This window comes from Anabrus simplex, chromosome 5, assembly GCF_040414725.1.
Source record: "Anabrus simplex isolate iqAnaSimp1 chromosome 5, ASM4041472v1, whole genome shotgun sequence".
Taxonomy (NCBI): domain Eukaryota; kingdom Metazoa; phylum Arthropoda; class Insecta; order Orthoptera; family Tettigoniidae; genus Anabrus; species Anabrus simplex.
This window is the reverse complement of record NC_090269.1, coordinates 338,349,610-338,364,833: the sequence shown is the minus strand read 5'-3', so window position 1 is coordinate 338,364,833 and position 15,224 is coordinate 338,349,610. Positions and strand designations below refer to the sequence as shown.

Below are 15,224 nucleotides of genomic sequence, written 5' to 3'. Positions count from 1 at the left end.
TCAAGTATCCCCGAAAATATCTGTTTTATCTGAAACCTGTACTTAACAAAACTTAAAGGAAAGGTCACTTCCGATCGTTCACTGTAAGTCTCATTCATTTTCACCGTATGAGGTATTATGATTGATATATTCTCGAATTCAAACTTTTATGGCTATTTATCTATTAAAGGACGTGGTTATAAGTGGCGCCTAGCATCCAGTTGAGTTTTCCCATACATTATAATGATAACAATAATAGTCCGACTCTGTGGTTGAATGGTCAGCGCACTGCCCTTCGGTTCAGAGTGTCCCGGGTTCGATTCCCGGCCGGGTGGGGTATTTTAATAGCTCGGGCTTGGGGACTGGGAGTTTGCGTTTGTCCCAACACTCTCCACTTCATACTCAGATAACATACCACACTACGAATCATCACAGAAACACACAATAGTGATTACATCCCTGTATATACGATTTGCGTCAGGAATAGCATCCGGCCGTTAAGCAGGACCAAATCCATATGTGTGACGCAGTTCCCATCCACAACCCCACAGTTGTAGGAAGAACGGTAGAAAAAGAAGAAGCTATTGATGACAGTGATAACAATGCATTAGCAAAACCGATAGTAGCAAATAGAATGTTTAAAATACAGCAGATATCTACCAGTACTAACCGAACCAGGGCACAGAATTAGTCGCACATCATGGAAATCGAACAGCGGGTGGTCGATAATTGAGTCCTGAATACGAGTACTCCGGGACCATAACAACTGCTTGTTTTCACCGAGTAACAAGTAGTATTTTCTCAAACGATAGGCCTGTTGTATAGTGATACTAATATTTAATTCCTCGTTGCGGAGATTGAACCGTAGCCACCATTAAAGGACAACTATACACCACCCGAGGACCATGGCAGTTGCTTGTTTTCGCCACTAAAGAGTAGCAGGTTTGCGCTATTATTTCTATTAGTACCACTAATAAAATGGTACAGTATATTATGTTAACTTATATTATGTTAACATAAATGTGGAGCTAGGTAATACAATTTTGTCTACCCATCGGTTAACTAGTCATATTATTTTCTATCTTCTGCGTGTGTTCAGATTATATACATACCGATAAGTCATATATAAAAAGTACATTTCTATGTATAGTTTTATGATGCTGCGTTGTATATTCTGATATGTAAAACTATGTAACCTGATATATAGTAATGTTATAATTTTCTTAAATTTAAATGACCGGGTGAGTTGGCCGTGCGGTTAGGGTCGTGCAGATGTCAGCTTGCATCCGGGAGATAGTGGGTTCGAACCTCATTGTCGGCAGCCCTGAAGATGGTTTTCCGTGGTTTCCCATTTTCACACCAGGCAAATGCTGGGGATGTACCTTAATTAAGGCCACGGCCGCTTCCTTCTACTTCCTAGGCCTTTCCTGTCCCATAGTCACCATAAGACCTATCTGTGTCGGTGCGACGTAAAGCAAATAGAAAAAAAATTAAATGTAGGCTAACTTTACTGTCATCACATACATTACTTAAGACAAAGACTATACTATTTTACGCCACATGTATTATAATATAAATGTTAGGATAGGTCTAGCTACCAACGCAGAATTTCTAACCTCTTCAATAATTGTGACTTGTAGGCCTATACCACGTATAACTCTAAATTTTGAAGTCTTACGACAGGTAGTCAGGCTCTGAATATAACAAATACTGATAAGCCTATATACATACAGCATAAGCAAAATATATAACATCTTAAAACATTGACCTATTCTATTCTTTATTGAAATAATAATAATATCACTCTCCTTCATCTATCAGCTGATTGAGTACTTGGCTAAAACATGGCGGCTGGACTGGCCTTGGACACACTGTACATATAGAGTCACTGTAATTAAGGCGACGGCCGCTTCCTTTCCATTCCTAGGCCTTCCCCATCCCATCGTCGCCATAAGACATATCTGTTGGTGCGACATGAAGCAAATAGGCAAAAAAAAAAAAAAAAATCATAATCTGATACTACTATGATAATTTCATTCTGAAAAAAAATATAGTACCGTATTTCTCCGAATCCAAGATGAACTCCACTTTTTCCTTCAAAAAATTTAAATCAGGCTCAAAAAGAAGTTTGTAAAATCATATTAATGCCTTGTTGTACAGTAGGCCTACGCATTCTAGACTATTTTTAGACGCCGAGCATTGATTTTCGTCACGCCGTGGTTTTTTTTTTTTTTTTTTTTTTTTTTTTTTGCGGCTGCACAATTATTCTTTATTTCCGCGGGTTTAAGGGCCATTAACTTAACATTGGCATCATAATACCGAAGAGAACTCGTTGAAAATTTTCCGGCAATACCTATTCCATGCGTCCCTACAATACAACGATCCATCAGGAAATTATTCTTGCTGTCTATAAAACTGTTACTTTTACGCAGCGTCAGATAATAACCGGCTACCGCTACACGCACGTCTCGCTTGTCGGGTTCGGCCAAATTCAGCAGCTAGCGATGTATAGGCCTAATCGCGAACGTTGAATGTCAACGAGCGAGTTTATTGCGCCACGGTATGGCCATTCCGCCCTTGCGTTTTTCGTGCACATACCTCACAATTTCATCTTCGACTTCTTTAAAGCGTCCTTGTTGTAGATCACTGAATGGAATTTTTGTACAGTACGCATTTTTTAGCTCTTTGTCTTCACGCTAACGCCAAATATTGGCTTTAGTTAGGCCTATGCCGTATTTTCTTGCGGCTGCACAATTATTCTACATTTCCGAATGTTTAATAAACATTAACTTAAAATTGGCATCATAATATCGAATAGAACCCGTTGAAAATTTGCCGGCAATACATTTTCCACGTATCTTTACATCATCACGAAAATATTCCTGATGTCTATAAACCTTATTCTTACTAAGCGTGAAGGAAATTGATGCGTTATGACTGCCACTGAGTACCGGTAGCCATGGCTTTTCTAAGAATTCGAAGGGTCGCATGTTTTGATGCCATTCTGCAGATTTGAGAAACACACAGGCACTGTACAACCGGTTGTCGAGGCTAGCGATGTGTAGTAAAGAGGCGGCCGTTTATTGTCAACGAGTTCTGTGCGCGTGTGAAAAGAAGCAGCGTGGTTACTGCGATAGTTGCCAGTGGTACCGTATCCATTAACTCACTGTTAGGCCGCGAATGCAACAACCCTCGAGTTTTCGTATGAGATTCTGAGAAAAAAGAAAGTCTTGGATTCGGAGAAATACGGTATCACTCTGGAGACTTCTGTGGCAAACACCTCAGCTTTCTTCTTCAGACAGCGTCACCTAACCTAACCGTACATGTAGCCTATCATGAAAACCTATTTGAAACGCATGTAGAGAAATAGACTCCACGTGAAAAATGTACATGTAAATAGCCGTAACTAGACGCCAGAAGATATGAAATATCCTCTGAAATCAGTGATGTACTCTGCCATATCTTGAGGTGTATCACATTCTTACTTAATTTCCGTATATTACATTAAAATGAAGATATCGTTTACTTCAGTCTTTATTTTTAACGAGTTAACAACTGCTATCGGCCACGTTATTTACGCATTTATTACGAAAACGTATTATCCTCTTTCATTTCGAATTTCTTTAGAGAACAGCAGTCGATGGGTATTACTAATAAACTCCAACATCGCCTTTGAATGTCAACGAGAGAGCTCGCAAATGCACAAAGTGAGAAAACTATACCGTACCGAAGATGATCGATCGCATTTTGTTGCAAACGTTTCAGTTTTCTTATTCAAACAGCGTCACGTATCCTAACTTAACCGTACTATACGTATGATGAAAACACACTTCAAGCGCCAGTTATACCTTTCTCGCTATACATTTTCGTAATAGCCTTTCCGTAATTTAACCAGACGCGACAAAATATAAACTAACCTCTGAAATCAATTAAGCACTGCCATATCTCGAGGTGTATCCCATTCTTACTTAATTGCAATCTTTAGCCTCAAAATTAAGCGGTCGTTTAGTCAGCCTTAATTTTTAACGAGTTAACAACCGTTATCGGACACGTTATTTACGCATTTATTACGAAAATATGTTCTCTTTCATTTCGAATTTTCTTTACGGAACGGCTGTCGACGGATATTACTAATCGACTCCGACATCGCCTTCGAATGTCGACGAGAGAAATCGCTAGTGCACATAGCGAGGAAATGATGCCGAAGGTAATCGATCGCATGCAATATCATCGCTGGGTGCATAAATATCGGTAACGGAAAAAATCGCGCACGCTTAATCGCTCGTAATAACGGATGCGCCAGTGATAGGGTTCTCGCTGTAACTGAAGGACGATGCACAGTTTAATATAGGAATTTTGAAGGGACAGAAAAAAGTCGTCGCTATAGCGGAGTTCTCGTTATATGACGTACTCTCTATAGCGGACTTCTACTGTATTGTGATTGGTCTCCAGTATGCAATGTCATCAGGGGCACCTTCATTGTGTATAAGAACAGTTCTTGCCTTTCTAAAACACGGTGGTACCTGTCCTATTTGAAGCATACTACTGGCTATTGTGGCAATTATCTCGGAAGCTATGTCACTTTTAATAGCTCTAACGATGACATAATCAGGTCCAGGTGAAGTGTCCACCGCAATTCTACTTGTTGCAAGCTGTATTTCATCTTTAGATATAACATCATTAAACGTGTCATTGTGAACCATTTGTGTAGCTCCACTACCTTTTGGTGGATAATTTTCTCTCACTGAATTATTTTCATGTCCTAATATTTCATGGAAATAGCCATATACATGTTGAGAATTAATCAGACATCTTTCATTGTTTTCTTTCACTGCTTTTTCTAACTGCTTTTCTACGTTGATTGTGGAACTGAAATTGAGTTAACTGATATAAATATTTACTTCGTCTTTTTTCTCTATCGCTATAAGCCGACCTTTGCGGATTTGAACTTTGTTTATATCCTTTTTCTGTATTAACATGTGATTTCTTTTTACGCGCCTTATAGAATTTCCTTGCTGGGTGTTTAGGCCCAGGCAAAAAATCAATAGCAGTGGACAGAAACTTCAGAAAGTCTGCTACAAATAAGAAAAATTCAGAATCATTGACGTCACTTTGTAGCTTTTCCCTCCATATCACCATTTGCTCTTGGTAGAACGAGTTATGTGTGTTTTGTTGTTTTATTTCTTTTCTAGATTTATGCCCTTGTTCCGAAATTTATTTCAGTACCGGTACTTACTTGGTGGTTTGATGTCCCAGCTATCTGTCTATTCACTAGCCGTGTTCGGTGCTCTTTCGGATGTGCTTTTGAGATATGAATATTGACCCCCAACAGTTGCCGGCAATGGTTACACACAGGCTGAGAGGAATTACTTTTGTCATTAGCCGAAACAATACTTCTGTTTGAATCATCCATCTCAATGCATGATGTGTCAGCAGAGGTATATAAACTTCGGTTAACCTTACTTACATGATCACCAGCTGATCATTCGAGTGCTATGGTAGTTAAGCAATGTAAGTAAATAAACAAATATGGCTTCCCAGACTGAAGATGTATACACATTCAAGTTGAAAAGATTATATATATACTAATGAAAACATAGATAACATATCGTATAAAAATCAATATAAATAACCACAATCACAATCCTATTATGCTGAAGAATGCATCACTTAAAAGAATAATACTACAAAGATCACATGCAATATCCTTGGCTAATAAGTTCTCCATGGCCATCTAAAGAGAAAAAATACAAATACATCTAAAATATGATTTAAAATATGATTAAAAGATACATTTTAAAAAGTTTGTGAATTTTTGGTAGTCATTAGGTTGCAAAGATGTGAAGATAAAACACATGTCCTTCCAATTTCTTGACAAATATTAGTATCTTGTATGGAAATACTTGAAATGTTCTCGAAGTCAAATGGCACATAGCAAAAACTTTTTATGAATCTTATAAAGGCTAGCTGAGGGGGGCATCATGTACCACCGGAACTGTTGGATGAAAATTAGGCAGTTGTTATTAGACCAGAATAGATGTCTGGAAGAGGAAAAGGAAAGAGCGCTGACTTGTGAAAAAGAGAAAAAGAAAAAAAAGAATAGCGTATATTATGAGACTTATCCCTCCTTGCAGCTTCATGGTTTTTCTTTCTCTATGGTAATGTGCGCCACACTGAGTGCGATCTTAAAACAGAGACTGGCAGTAGGAGTATAGGCTGGAGGAGAAGTAGGGGATAGGTGATGTGATACTGGTGGGGATGTTGGTGTTTCTGTTCGTGCTGGATTTATGTTCGTTGGATGATTATATCAAATAAAATATTAGATTTTTTGGAAATTTCATTAAGGTTGTAGTTGGCCCAGTTGTAGTTGGAATATTGTTGTGAGTGGATTTAACAGTTTTCTAGAATATTGAGCAAGGAACCTTTCTCTGCAACTTTTTATCATTTTTTTAAGAATTGAGTTCATCAAAGTTCAATACGGATAAACATGAAATTCACATCATATGATACTTTCAGCACATTTTGACTGCTCTTTCCCCATTTTATTTTGTCCTCTTGTTTGTCATACTGTCTCCTTGTGTTCGTTCTCTTCCGATTCATGCATTATAGTGCTTATTTTTGTTGTTATTATTATTGTTATTGTTGTTGTTGTTATTATTATTATTATTATTATTATTATTATTATTATTATTATTATTATTATTATTATTATTATTGCTACTGCTGTGAAGTTAGGACTCGTGACCCTCTTTTACACTTAACCACACTTCTTTAACAGTGTACCTATGAGAAAAATATAAATTCTTAATCTTATCTTAGAAACTACAGTTTACAAATTAAACTTGCTTCAAAGAGATGCTTACGGCAAGACAACTTAAAAGAACTTATGCTATTCATGGCTCTAATGTTAGGGGGGAAAGAATGCCATATTCTAGCCCAATTCACAAAAAAGCAAACGGTTTTGTGTGTTGTCAGAGCATGTGTTATGCTGGTGAAAAGAAGATAGGAAATTCAGTTGTGAAGATAAGTAATAGGGGGGTATTCTTGTTTAATGTTCAATAGACCAATACTGCTATCTGGAGCTTTCTATATTGCTCAGATTTTAGAAGGGGGAAGTTGGTGATTATAGGGAACATGAACATCATAGTGTATTTTCATTTGTCTGTCTGGTATTTTCCTCAGTGTATCATCTAGTTCCTCCCAGAATTGTTGACCGGTTTAGATCCTTCCGATTCTTGTTGGTCGGTGCATGTCCATTGACTGTTGTGTACTTCTCGTCCCCCGCTCGGAAAGTTAGACCGCTATGAACCCTGTACCAAAACCTGGGATCGTGTCTTCTTTCCCTCTTTGGTTTCTAGTTTTCCTTTGTGCATCATGAAACCTTCAGACTCCACTGTTTCCTTATCACTGTATATCATTTCTTGCATGGCTAATATCTCAGTGTTTCTGTATTTTATCTCGTCTGCTAGCTGTTTGAGTTTGCCAGTCTTTGTCATAGTCTGTGTGTTTATGGTCCCCATTCTGATTTTTTGCCTTTATCTTTATTGAAATGAAATAGCGTATGGCTTTTAGTGCCGGGAGTGTCCGAGGACAAGTTCGGCTCGCCAAATGCAGGTCTTTTAGATTTGACACCCGTAGGCGACCTGCGTGTCATGATGAGGATGAAATGATGATGAAGAGGACACATACACCCAGCCCCCGTGCCAGCGAAATTAACCAATTAAGGTTAAAATTCCCGACCCTACCAGGAATCGAACCTGGGACCCCTGTGGCCAAAGGCCAACACGCTAACCATTTAGCCATGGAGCCGGACTTTATATTTATTGAGGTTCTAGGAAGCTCTGACTCTTCCCTTATGCACTTCTTAGAAGAATCTGATATCCTGCTTGCATCTGTCTTTGTTAATGTGTGATCTTTCCCTTGGGGTAATTTTGACTTGATTGTGCAATCCATTTCATGAACTGAAACATAAATTTGGTTTGTCGGCTTGTGTCTGTCCAGTTTTATGGCTGAGTTTGTTAGTCTCCAGAAGTCTTGGTCACACTGCCCATGACGTGGTGTACAGATGCCTTCGGCTGGCCACTCTCAATACAGACACCATCTGGTATGGGTATGTTGCTGTTAATGATCCTTTCAGACTAGCTTGTATATCTACAAGTCGTTCCCCATATGCAATCTGGGGACGTTTTCAGTCAGGCTCAACACTCGGTTGCCTTTCCAACTTCTGGAAAGCATCCAAGGTTCTGGAGCTTCCTTATCAGATGACATTAGTAGAAATTGTGTGACTAAGGTCATTGTTTCTATCTTTTCTGTACACTTTGTGTGTTGTATTGTTATTTAAATAAGGTATTAAGATAAATTCTGCATCTTGTAAATTTCATTATCTGGAATGATTTAGAAAATGGAAATACTTATGTTTCAGGTATGTTCTAACAACCCTGGATCAGCTTATCACAGAAGACTATGTCCTGATCTACTTGCATGGAGCAACCTCCCGCTCTTGTATGCCCACCTTCTCGTGGCTAAAGCGCTGTTACCAAATGATTGATAGACGGCTGCGCAAAAATTTGAAGGGATTGTATTTAGTTCATCCCACCTTCTGGCTAAAGACAATCGTTGTCATGACAAGGCCATTCGTTAGGTAAGCTTCAATCTTTACTGGTAAATCTGTTAATATCATGGCATTATTGCCCAGCCTTGCTTATTAGATATATCTATGCATGTCTTTTGGAAGTAAATCTGATATACTCTTATTTTACAGATTTATGTATTTGTTGACCCTTTCAGGGAAAATGAAGAAGAAAAAATCCAGTAAAAACTGGAGGGAAAGGGACCAGTCCCTAATACAGAGAAAAGAAAGTCTGTTTATCTCATTATTGGCATATTAACTTAATCTTAAATATGTAATTGCTACCAGCCAATGGCAGAAGCTTAGTGGAAGGAGTCTAAAATTTTGCCATTAGTAACATGAGCAAGTTAGGGACTGTTTTATTTACCTATTCAGTAAGGTACATATATTTTCTGCCAGGCCCACTGTTTAGAAGTAACCATGCCTGCCTCTTACCTGGCCTCAGGTTCGATTCCTGGCCAGGTCATGGACATTTACTTGGATCTGATGGCTGTTACGACGTTTACTTAGCCCAAGTGATTATGATTGAGGATTTATTTGATGGTGAGATAGTGGCCGTGGTCTAGAAAGCCAAGACTTACAACCAAACGGATTTGTTGCGCTGACCATGTGTCACATTCTAATTTGCAGACCTTTGGGCTGAGCAACAGTCGCTTGTTAGGACATGATCCATCAGTGCTTTTCTGCCGTGGGGTACATATAGTATTTTGATTATCATGAGAAATAGTGGGTCTGTACAGGTGCAGTCCTCTTAACCTACATCTGCGCACTTTCAACATGAATATCTGAATAGTGTTGTTTTTATATCAGCAGACAGGAAGAATATTTTTCAGGGGCATTGTTTACAGTTCATTGTTTGACACTACCTTCACAATAAGAAATCACAAGACACTCAGTTTCACGGCTTATTGAGTGATTAAGTATGAAATATTGTTCCGTATACTTCCTAGATGATGGCTCGTCTGTTGTGATGAGTATTATTTTTTTATGTTGTTACTTTTATTAGTAAAATCAAACTGCTGGTAATTGAAACGTGTATTGAACAGATTTTTAAATAGATGGGGTATCCCACTACCTCGAAACAAGGGAAAAGTGGGGTACACACAATGTAAAAAGCATCCAGAAAACTGTAATTTAAAAAAAAAAGTAAAGTTGGCTGCCAAGTTCTTTGCTTTGAGGCATTTCACTCACATTAAACTAGACTGGACTATGAAAAACGAAGTATAACCATGAAATATAGACTAAACTGTTCTGAAGTTCTCTTCATAGTTATGCATTTCTGCTATTTGTTGCGTGGTCATGTTGTTATTTGAGTCATCAGTCCATAGACCGCTCTGATGCAGCCCTCCATCCTATTTTGAGCTAGTCTTTTCATTTCTACGTAACTGCTACATCCATCTGCTCTAATCTTCTTGTCATATCCACACCTTGGTCTACCCCTGCTGTTCTTACCACGTACACTTCCCTCAAAAACCAGCTGAACCAGTCCTGGGTGTCTTAAGATGTGTCCTATCATTCTATCTCTTCTTCTCATCAAATTTAGCCAAATCGATCTTTCACCAGTTTGATTCAGTATTTCTTTATTTGTGATTCGATCTATCCATCTCATCTTCAGCATTCTTCTGTAACACCACATTTCAAACGCTTTTACTCTCTTTCTTTCTGAGCCAGTTATCGTCCATGTTTCACTTCCATACAATGCCACGCTCCATAAGAAAATCTTCAAAAAACATTTTTCTGACTCGTATATCAATGTCCGAAGTGAGCAGATTTCTTTTCTTATGAAAAGCCTTCCTTACTTGTGCTAGTCTGCATTTTATGCCCTCCTTACTTCTACAATAGTTATTTTACTACCCAAGTAACAATACTTGCCATACTTGCTGAACATTTTGTATTTTGTCTATAACAAGTTATACAAAGGAATTAATATTGTTCTGCTGTGTTGAAGAAGTGTGCATTCTAAATCGAGACCAAACTGTTTCTCAGTTATGTTTCAAACCACTTCGTAAATTTTTTATTGTGCTAATTCCACACTTTTTGACTAATGCTTACTAAATTCTTGATTATTACATTCATATGAGCTTACAGCGCCAAAAAGTGTACCTTCATTGAACATCTCTTTTACACTACCCATCACCCTTACTATCGACATGGGAAATCTTCAGAAAAAATACAAAGGGCACTAGGAAAGTTTTGCAATGTGAGTGAACACTTTAGACTTTTTCAAAATAATTTCCACCACACTCAATACACTTCTCCATATGTCGAAACCAGTCACTGAACCAACTCGGCCACTTTTTTTCTGTTACATTTTCACACTGTTGATCCCATACTGCCAGAAGCTCCTCGTTGGAAGCAAAACACCACCCTTTCAGCTTCATCTTCACTTCTGGGAAGAGTGCGAAGTCACATGAGGGCAAGATCAGGACTGTATGGAGGGTGATCAAGCACAGTCAACCCTGATCTCGCAAGAAAATCCATTGTTACATTAGCACGATGTGCTGGAGCGTTGTCGTGGTGCAAGAGCCAAGTGTTGAGCCGTGACCTTGGACGGAGCTACTTTAGAGCCTGGATGACCTGAGGCAGACAAATTTCACTGTACCACTTCGCAGTAACTGTCCTTCTTGTTTCTAGCACAACCCGAGTCAGGATGCCCCGTTTAGTGAAGAATACTGCAATCATCCTTTTCTTCACTGACCTTGACTTTCGCGCAGTCACAGGAGTACAATTCATCTTCAAACAGCCACACCTTGTTCTGGGACATTGTAATAATAAAGCCAAGTTTCGTCACCTGTAACGATGCTATTGACGTTACGCGAAGTCCCATTTTGAAACTGTTTTAGCATTTTTCGGCACCATTTCACTGGATGTGCCCTTTGTTCCTCTGAAAGTGAATGGGGCACCCAAAGGGAACAAACCTTTCTAACATGGAAATGGTCGTGTAGAATTGAATGAATAGCTGGTGCAGGGATGTGGAGGCTCTCTTCTACCTGCCGATATGTCAACCGCCTCTCTTGCTGCAACATTTTCCTCATAGCTTCAATGTTTTCCTCAGTCACTGATTCAGACGGTTGCCCAGAAAGAGGATCGTCTTCAACCCCAAAATTTTCCCTCTGGAACTCTTGTACCAGCGAAAAATTGTTGTCCGATGTGGTCAGTCTTTCTCCAGCACAGGAGTCATTTCCTCCAGGCACTGGTCAACAGTTAATCCACGAGCAAAATTGTAGCAGATAATTCCATGATATTCACCTTCAGACCACACTGACATCTTAACTTGCTTTCAATCCCACTGCTTGGTAACAGCTGGTGTGAAGGTCGCGCCTTCCTGTCTTCTAGACCGGTTTTCACCCCTCTTTTCATCCCTCACCATAACAGGGGTGTCCAGCCAACCATTTTTGCGTATTGAAAAACTTTCGTAGTGCCCTATGTATATTAATGTAGCGTAAAAACATCATAACCCACATTTTGGTTACAAACACCTTGTCTAACAAAATATATTGCAATATTACACAGAATAATTTGGGTAGATATGGGTTAAGTTTATACAAAGCTGATGAAAGAGGAAGATGGAGAGATAACACATCCAGAAGAAATGGAGGGATGGAAGGAATATTTTGATATGTGAGAAATTGTGCAGAGGAGACAGTGGTAATACAATGTGATGACTCAACAGTAGAAGATAATATAACCATGTTAGAGATGGAATTAGCAGTCCATAAAATGAAAATGGGGAAGGCATCAGGAATGGATGAAATTAATGTGGAAATGATAAAGGATGCTTGATCTGCTGAACTACAATGGGTGTACAGATTGTTAAAGTGCATATGGAGTCAGAAACATGTGCCAGAAGACTGGGGGAAGGGAATTATGATACCAGTCTTTAAGAAGGGGAACAAAAATGTGTGTGGTAGCTATAGAGGAATCACAATCACAAGTGGCAAAAATACTGGAAAGAATATTAGAGAGGAGAATGAGAAGAAAGGTAGGAGGAGAGTTGCAAGAGGAACAGTATGGCTTTAGAAGTGGAAGGTCTTCAGTGTATCCAACCTTCAGCATGAGGCAATTAATGGAAAAGAATTGGAAATATGGAAAGGATCTGGTCATAGTATTTATAGACCTAACAAAGGCAGAAGGTGTGGGAAACCATGGTCAAAAAGAGACTAGTACGCAAACTGTAGAAATGGTGCAAGCAATGTACAAAAATTATCAGCGGTATACAGACTCTGTTTGGAAAGACTGACTAGTTTAGAAATGAAACTGGACTAAGACGGGGGAGTGTGCTTTTGCCTTTTGTTTATAATGGCCATGGACAAAATTGTAAAAGAGACAAAGGAAGGATATGGAAATAGGGAGATGAAGTTATTACTAGCTGCAGATGATATTGTGGTCTGGAGAACAACCAGCAAAGAAGTACAAGAACCACTTGATGCATTGAACAAGAAAATTGATAAGTATGGTACAAAAATCAGCACAGAGAAAAACAATACCATGGTGATATAAAAGAGGAGAAAGACAGGGAAAGGCATTGTGAAAATTGGTGGTCAAAACCTTGAAATTGTTGACAGTTTCAAATACCTAGGGAGTGAATTCATGGAGAATACAAGGCTGAACATGGAGAGTAGCAAGAGGGTGCAGCAGGGCAGTGCATTCTACCAGTGTGAAGGAAACCTTGTCTGGGAAAAGGAAGTGTAAAGGGATACTTTACAAAATATATTATGCGTCCATATTGACCTATGCAGCCGAGACTGGACAGTGACAAGTAGGGAGGAGAATAGAATTCAATCCAGTGAAATGAAATACCTAAGAAGTATGATAGGAAAGACAAGGAAAGACAAGTTGAGAAACAAAGATGTGAGAAAACCTAAATGAGATAATTCTTAGGAGTAAACTAAGATGGTTTGGACATGTAAGAGGATGGAGGAGGAAAGAATGCTAAAATAGATGTTGGAGATGAAGTTCGAGGGAGAGATAGGGAGAGGGAGACCTAGAACAAGGTGGATCAATTCAGTAAAGAGAAGTGCAAGAAGAAGAAATCTGGACTGGGACAAAATGATTGAAGAGGAATGGAGAAGTGCCATAAATGCCCTGACATAGCAGGATCTGGATAAGAGGAGAGGAGGATGATGATGGGTCAAGGTAGGTTGTTGGTTTGCTAGCCTCAGCTTTCTTTTCCAAACAGAAAAAAAAAAGAAATACAAAATTTGCATCAATGACTGTCATAAATGGCAACTTTTGCATTCCAGTACTAATGAAACATTGTTATTCACTTACAGTAAGAATTCAATGCTGTTGTATGTTCTCAATGAAGGTTAATGGCATTTCAGTTGTAGAAGTAAAACAATCCACCTGAATATAGCCAACATACCAGCAGAATCTGTATCAGGTTACCAGAGGATTAATTGAATAGCGTTGTTCCATACAAGTCGTATAATTTAAGACCGTAATTTTCACTGGTGGTATTATAATGAATTGTTCTCGCTATACATGCTTTACATGCTTCCTTAAAAACATTTGATTGCTTTCTTTTTTCCCCTCTTTCTTTTCATGAACATTATAAATGAAATCCACAGGAGGTTGACAATGAGAAGACTATGTGCAAACTGACAGTACTCTACTATAAAAATAAACGCAACCTTGAAAATATTGAGGTGATTGGGTTGATGGTGGGTGCTCGTGGAACAATACAAAGCTTTTTTGTAAAGACGTGCAAAATGCTAGGTTTTCCAAATAATACTATCAAAGAAATTGCAGTCTCGGTAATTAAGTGATTTGTCACGATTTTACAAAATCACTTGTATGTTATGTAACAATGTCTTCTTCTTCATATTCTCTTTTACAATTTTCCTATCTTTTATTAGAAATTGTCTAACCATATTATTTGTCTTCGTTATGCTTTGTCCATGTGAGAGCCTTGATTGATAATTTTCAGGAAACTCGTAAAATAAAATGAATTTTATTATTATTTGTACTCTTGAATGGTTCCATTTTCCCTGTGATTTTTTAAATTTTAAAGCTTTAGTCTTTGAATGTTCAATTAACAGCAAATTCAAGATGCTTTTCTGTAGTCAGTTACTTTCTTATATATAGAAAATCTTTAGATTAGTTATTGTTGTCGTATATAAGCAACTGTATGTTTTGTAATTTGTAACATAATGCTGATGTATTTGTCAGCAATACAGTACTTAATACACTCTCTTAACTTCTCATTAATTCATTCTTTCTTTTAGTTAATCTAAATATCTTCAAATAGCAATAATTGGTTATGTAATATTACAGAATTTTTAATTAGTCAGCTAATCTGCAATTTTGTAAAAGTATTTTGTTAACAATTGATTTTCCCATTTTACAGTTCAAAGTTCAGCCGCAAACTGAGATTTGTTGAGAGTTTGCAGGAGCTCTCAGCAGTTGTGCCCTTGGAGCAGGCCAGCATTCCTGATCGTGTTAAACAGTGAGTCTCTACTTATGTATGTTGGTTAATGAAATTACTTTAGGCAAATTGTAAGGGAACTACTATTTTAAAAATGCTGTGTAATGAGTATATCAGTCTGATCAGAGTAAATTCTGCAATGCAAATGAGCACTTGTATGTGAAAATATTAAATGAGTGCTGTTGTTGA

The 15,224-nt window shown here is 38.2% G+C and overlaps 1 protein-coding gene across 6 annotated transcripts in view; it reads left to right on the top strand.

Moving 5' to 3' along the window:
* The window catches only part of LOC136874078 (uncharacterized), a 309,462-nt gene that overhangs the window by 264,582 nt on the left and 29,656 nt on the right, over window positions 1-15,224 (top strand). For all 6 annotated transcript variants that reach the window (XM_067147606.2, XM_067147608.2, XM_067147604.2 and 3 more), the window contains 2 exons: window positions 8,402-8,620; window positions 14,958-15,056. In XM_067147606.2, the coding sequence (XP_067003707.2) occupies window positions 8,402-8,620; window positions 14,958-15,056 (318 nt within the window). The remainder of the gene's footprint in view (window positions 1-8,401; window positions 8,621-14,957; window positions 15,057-15,224) is intronic.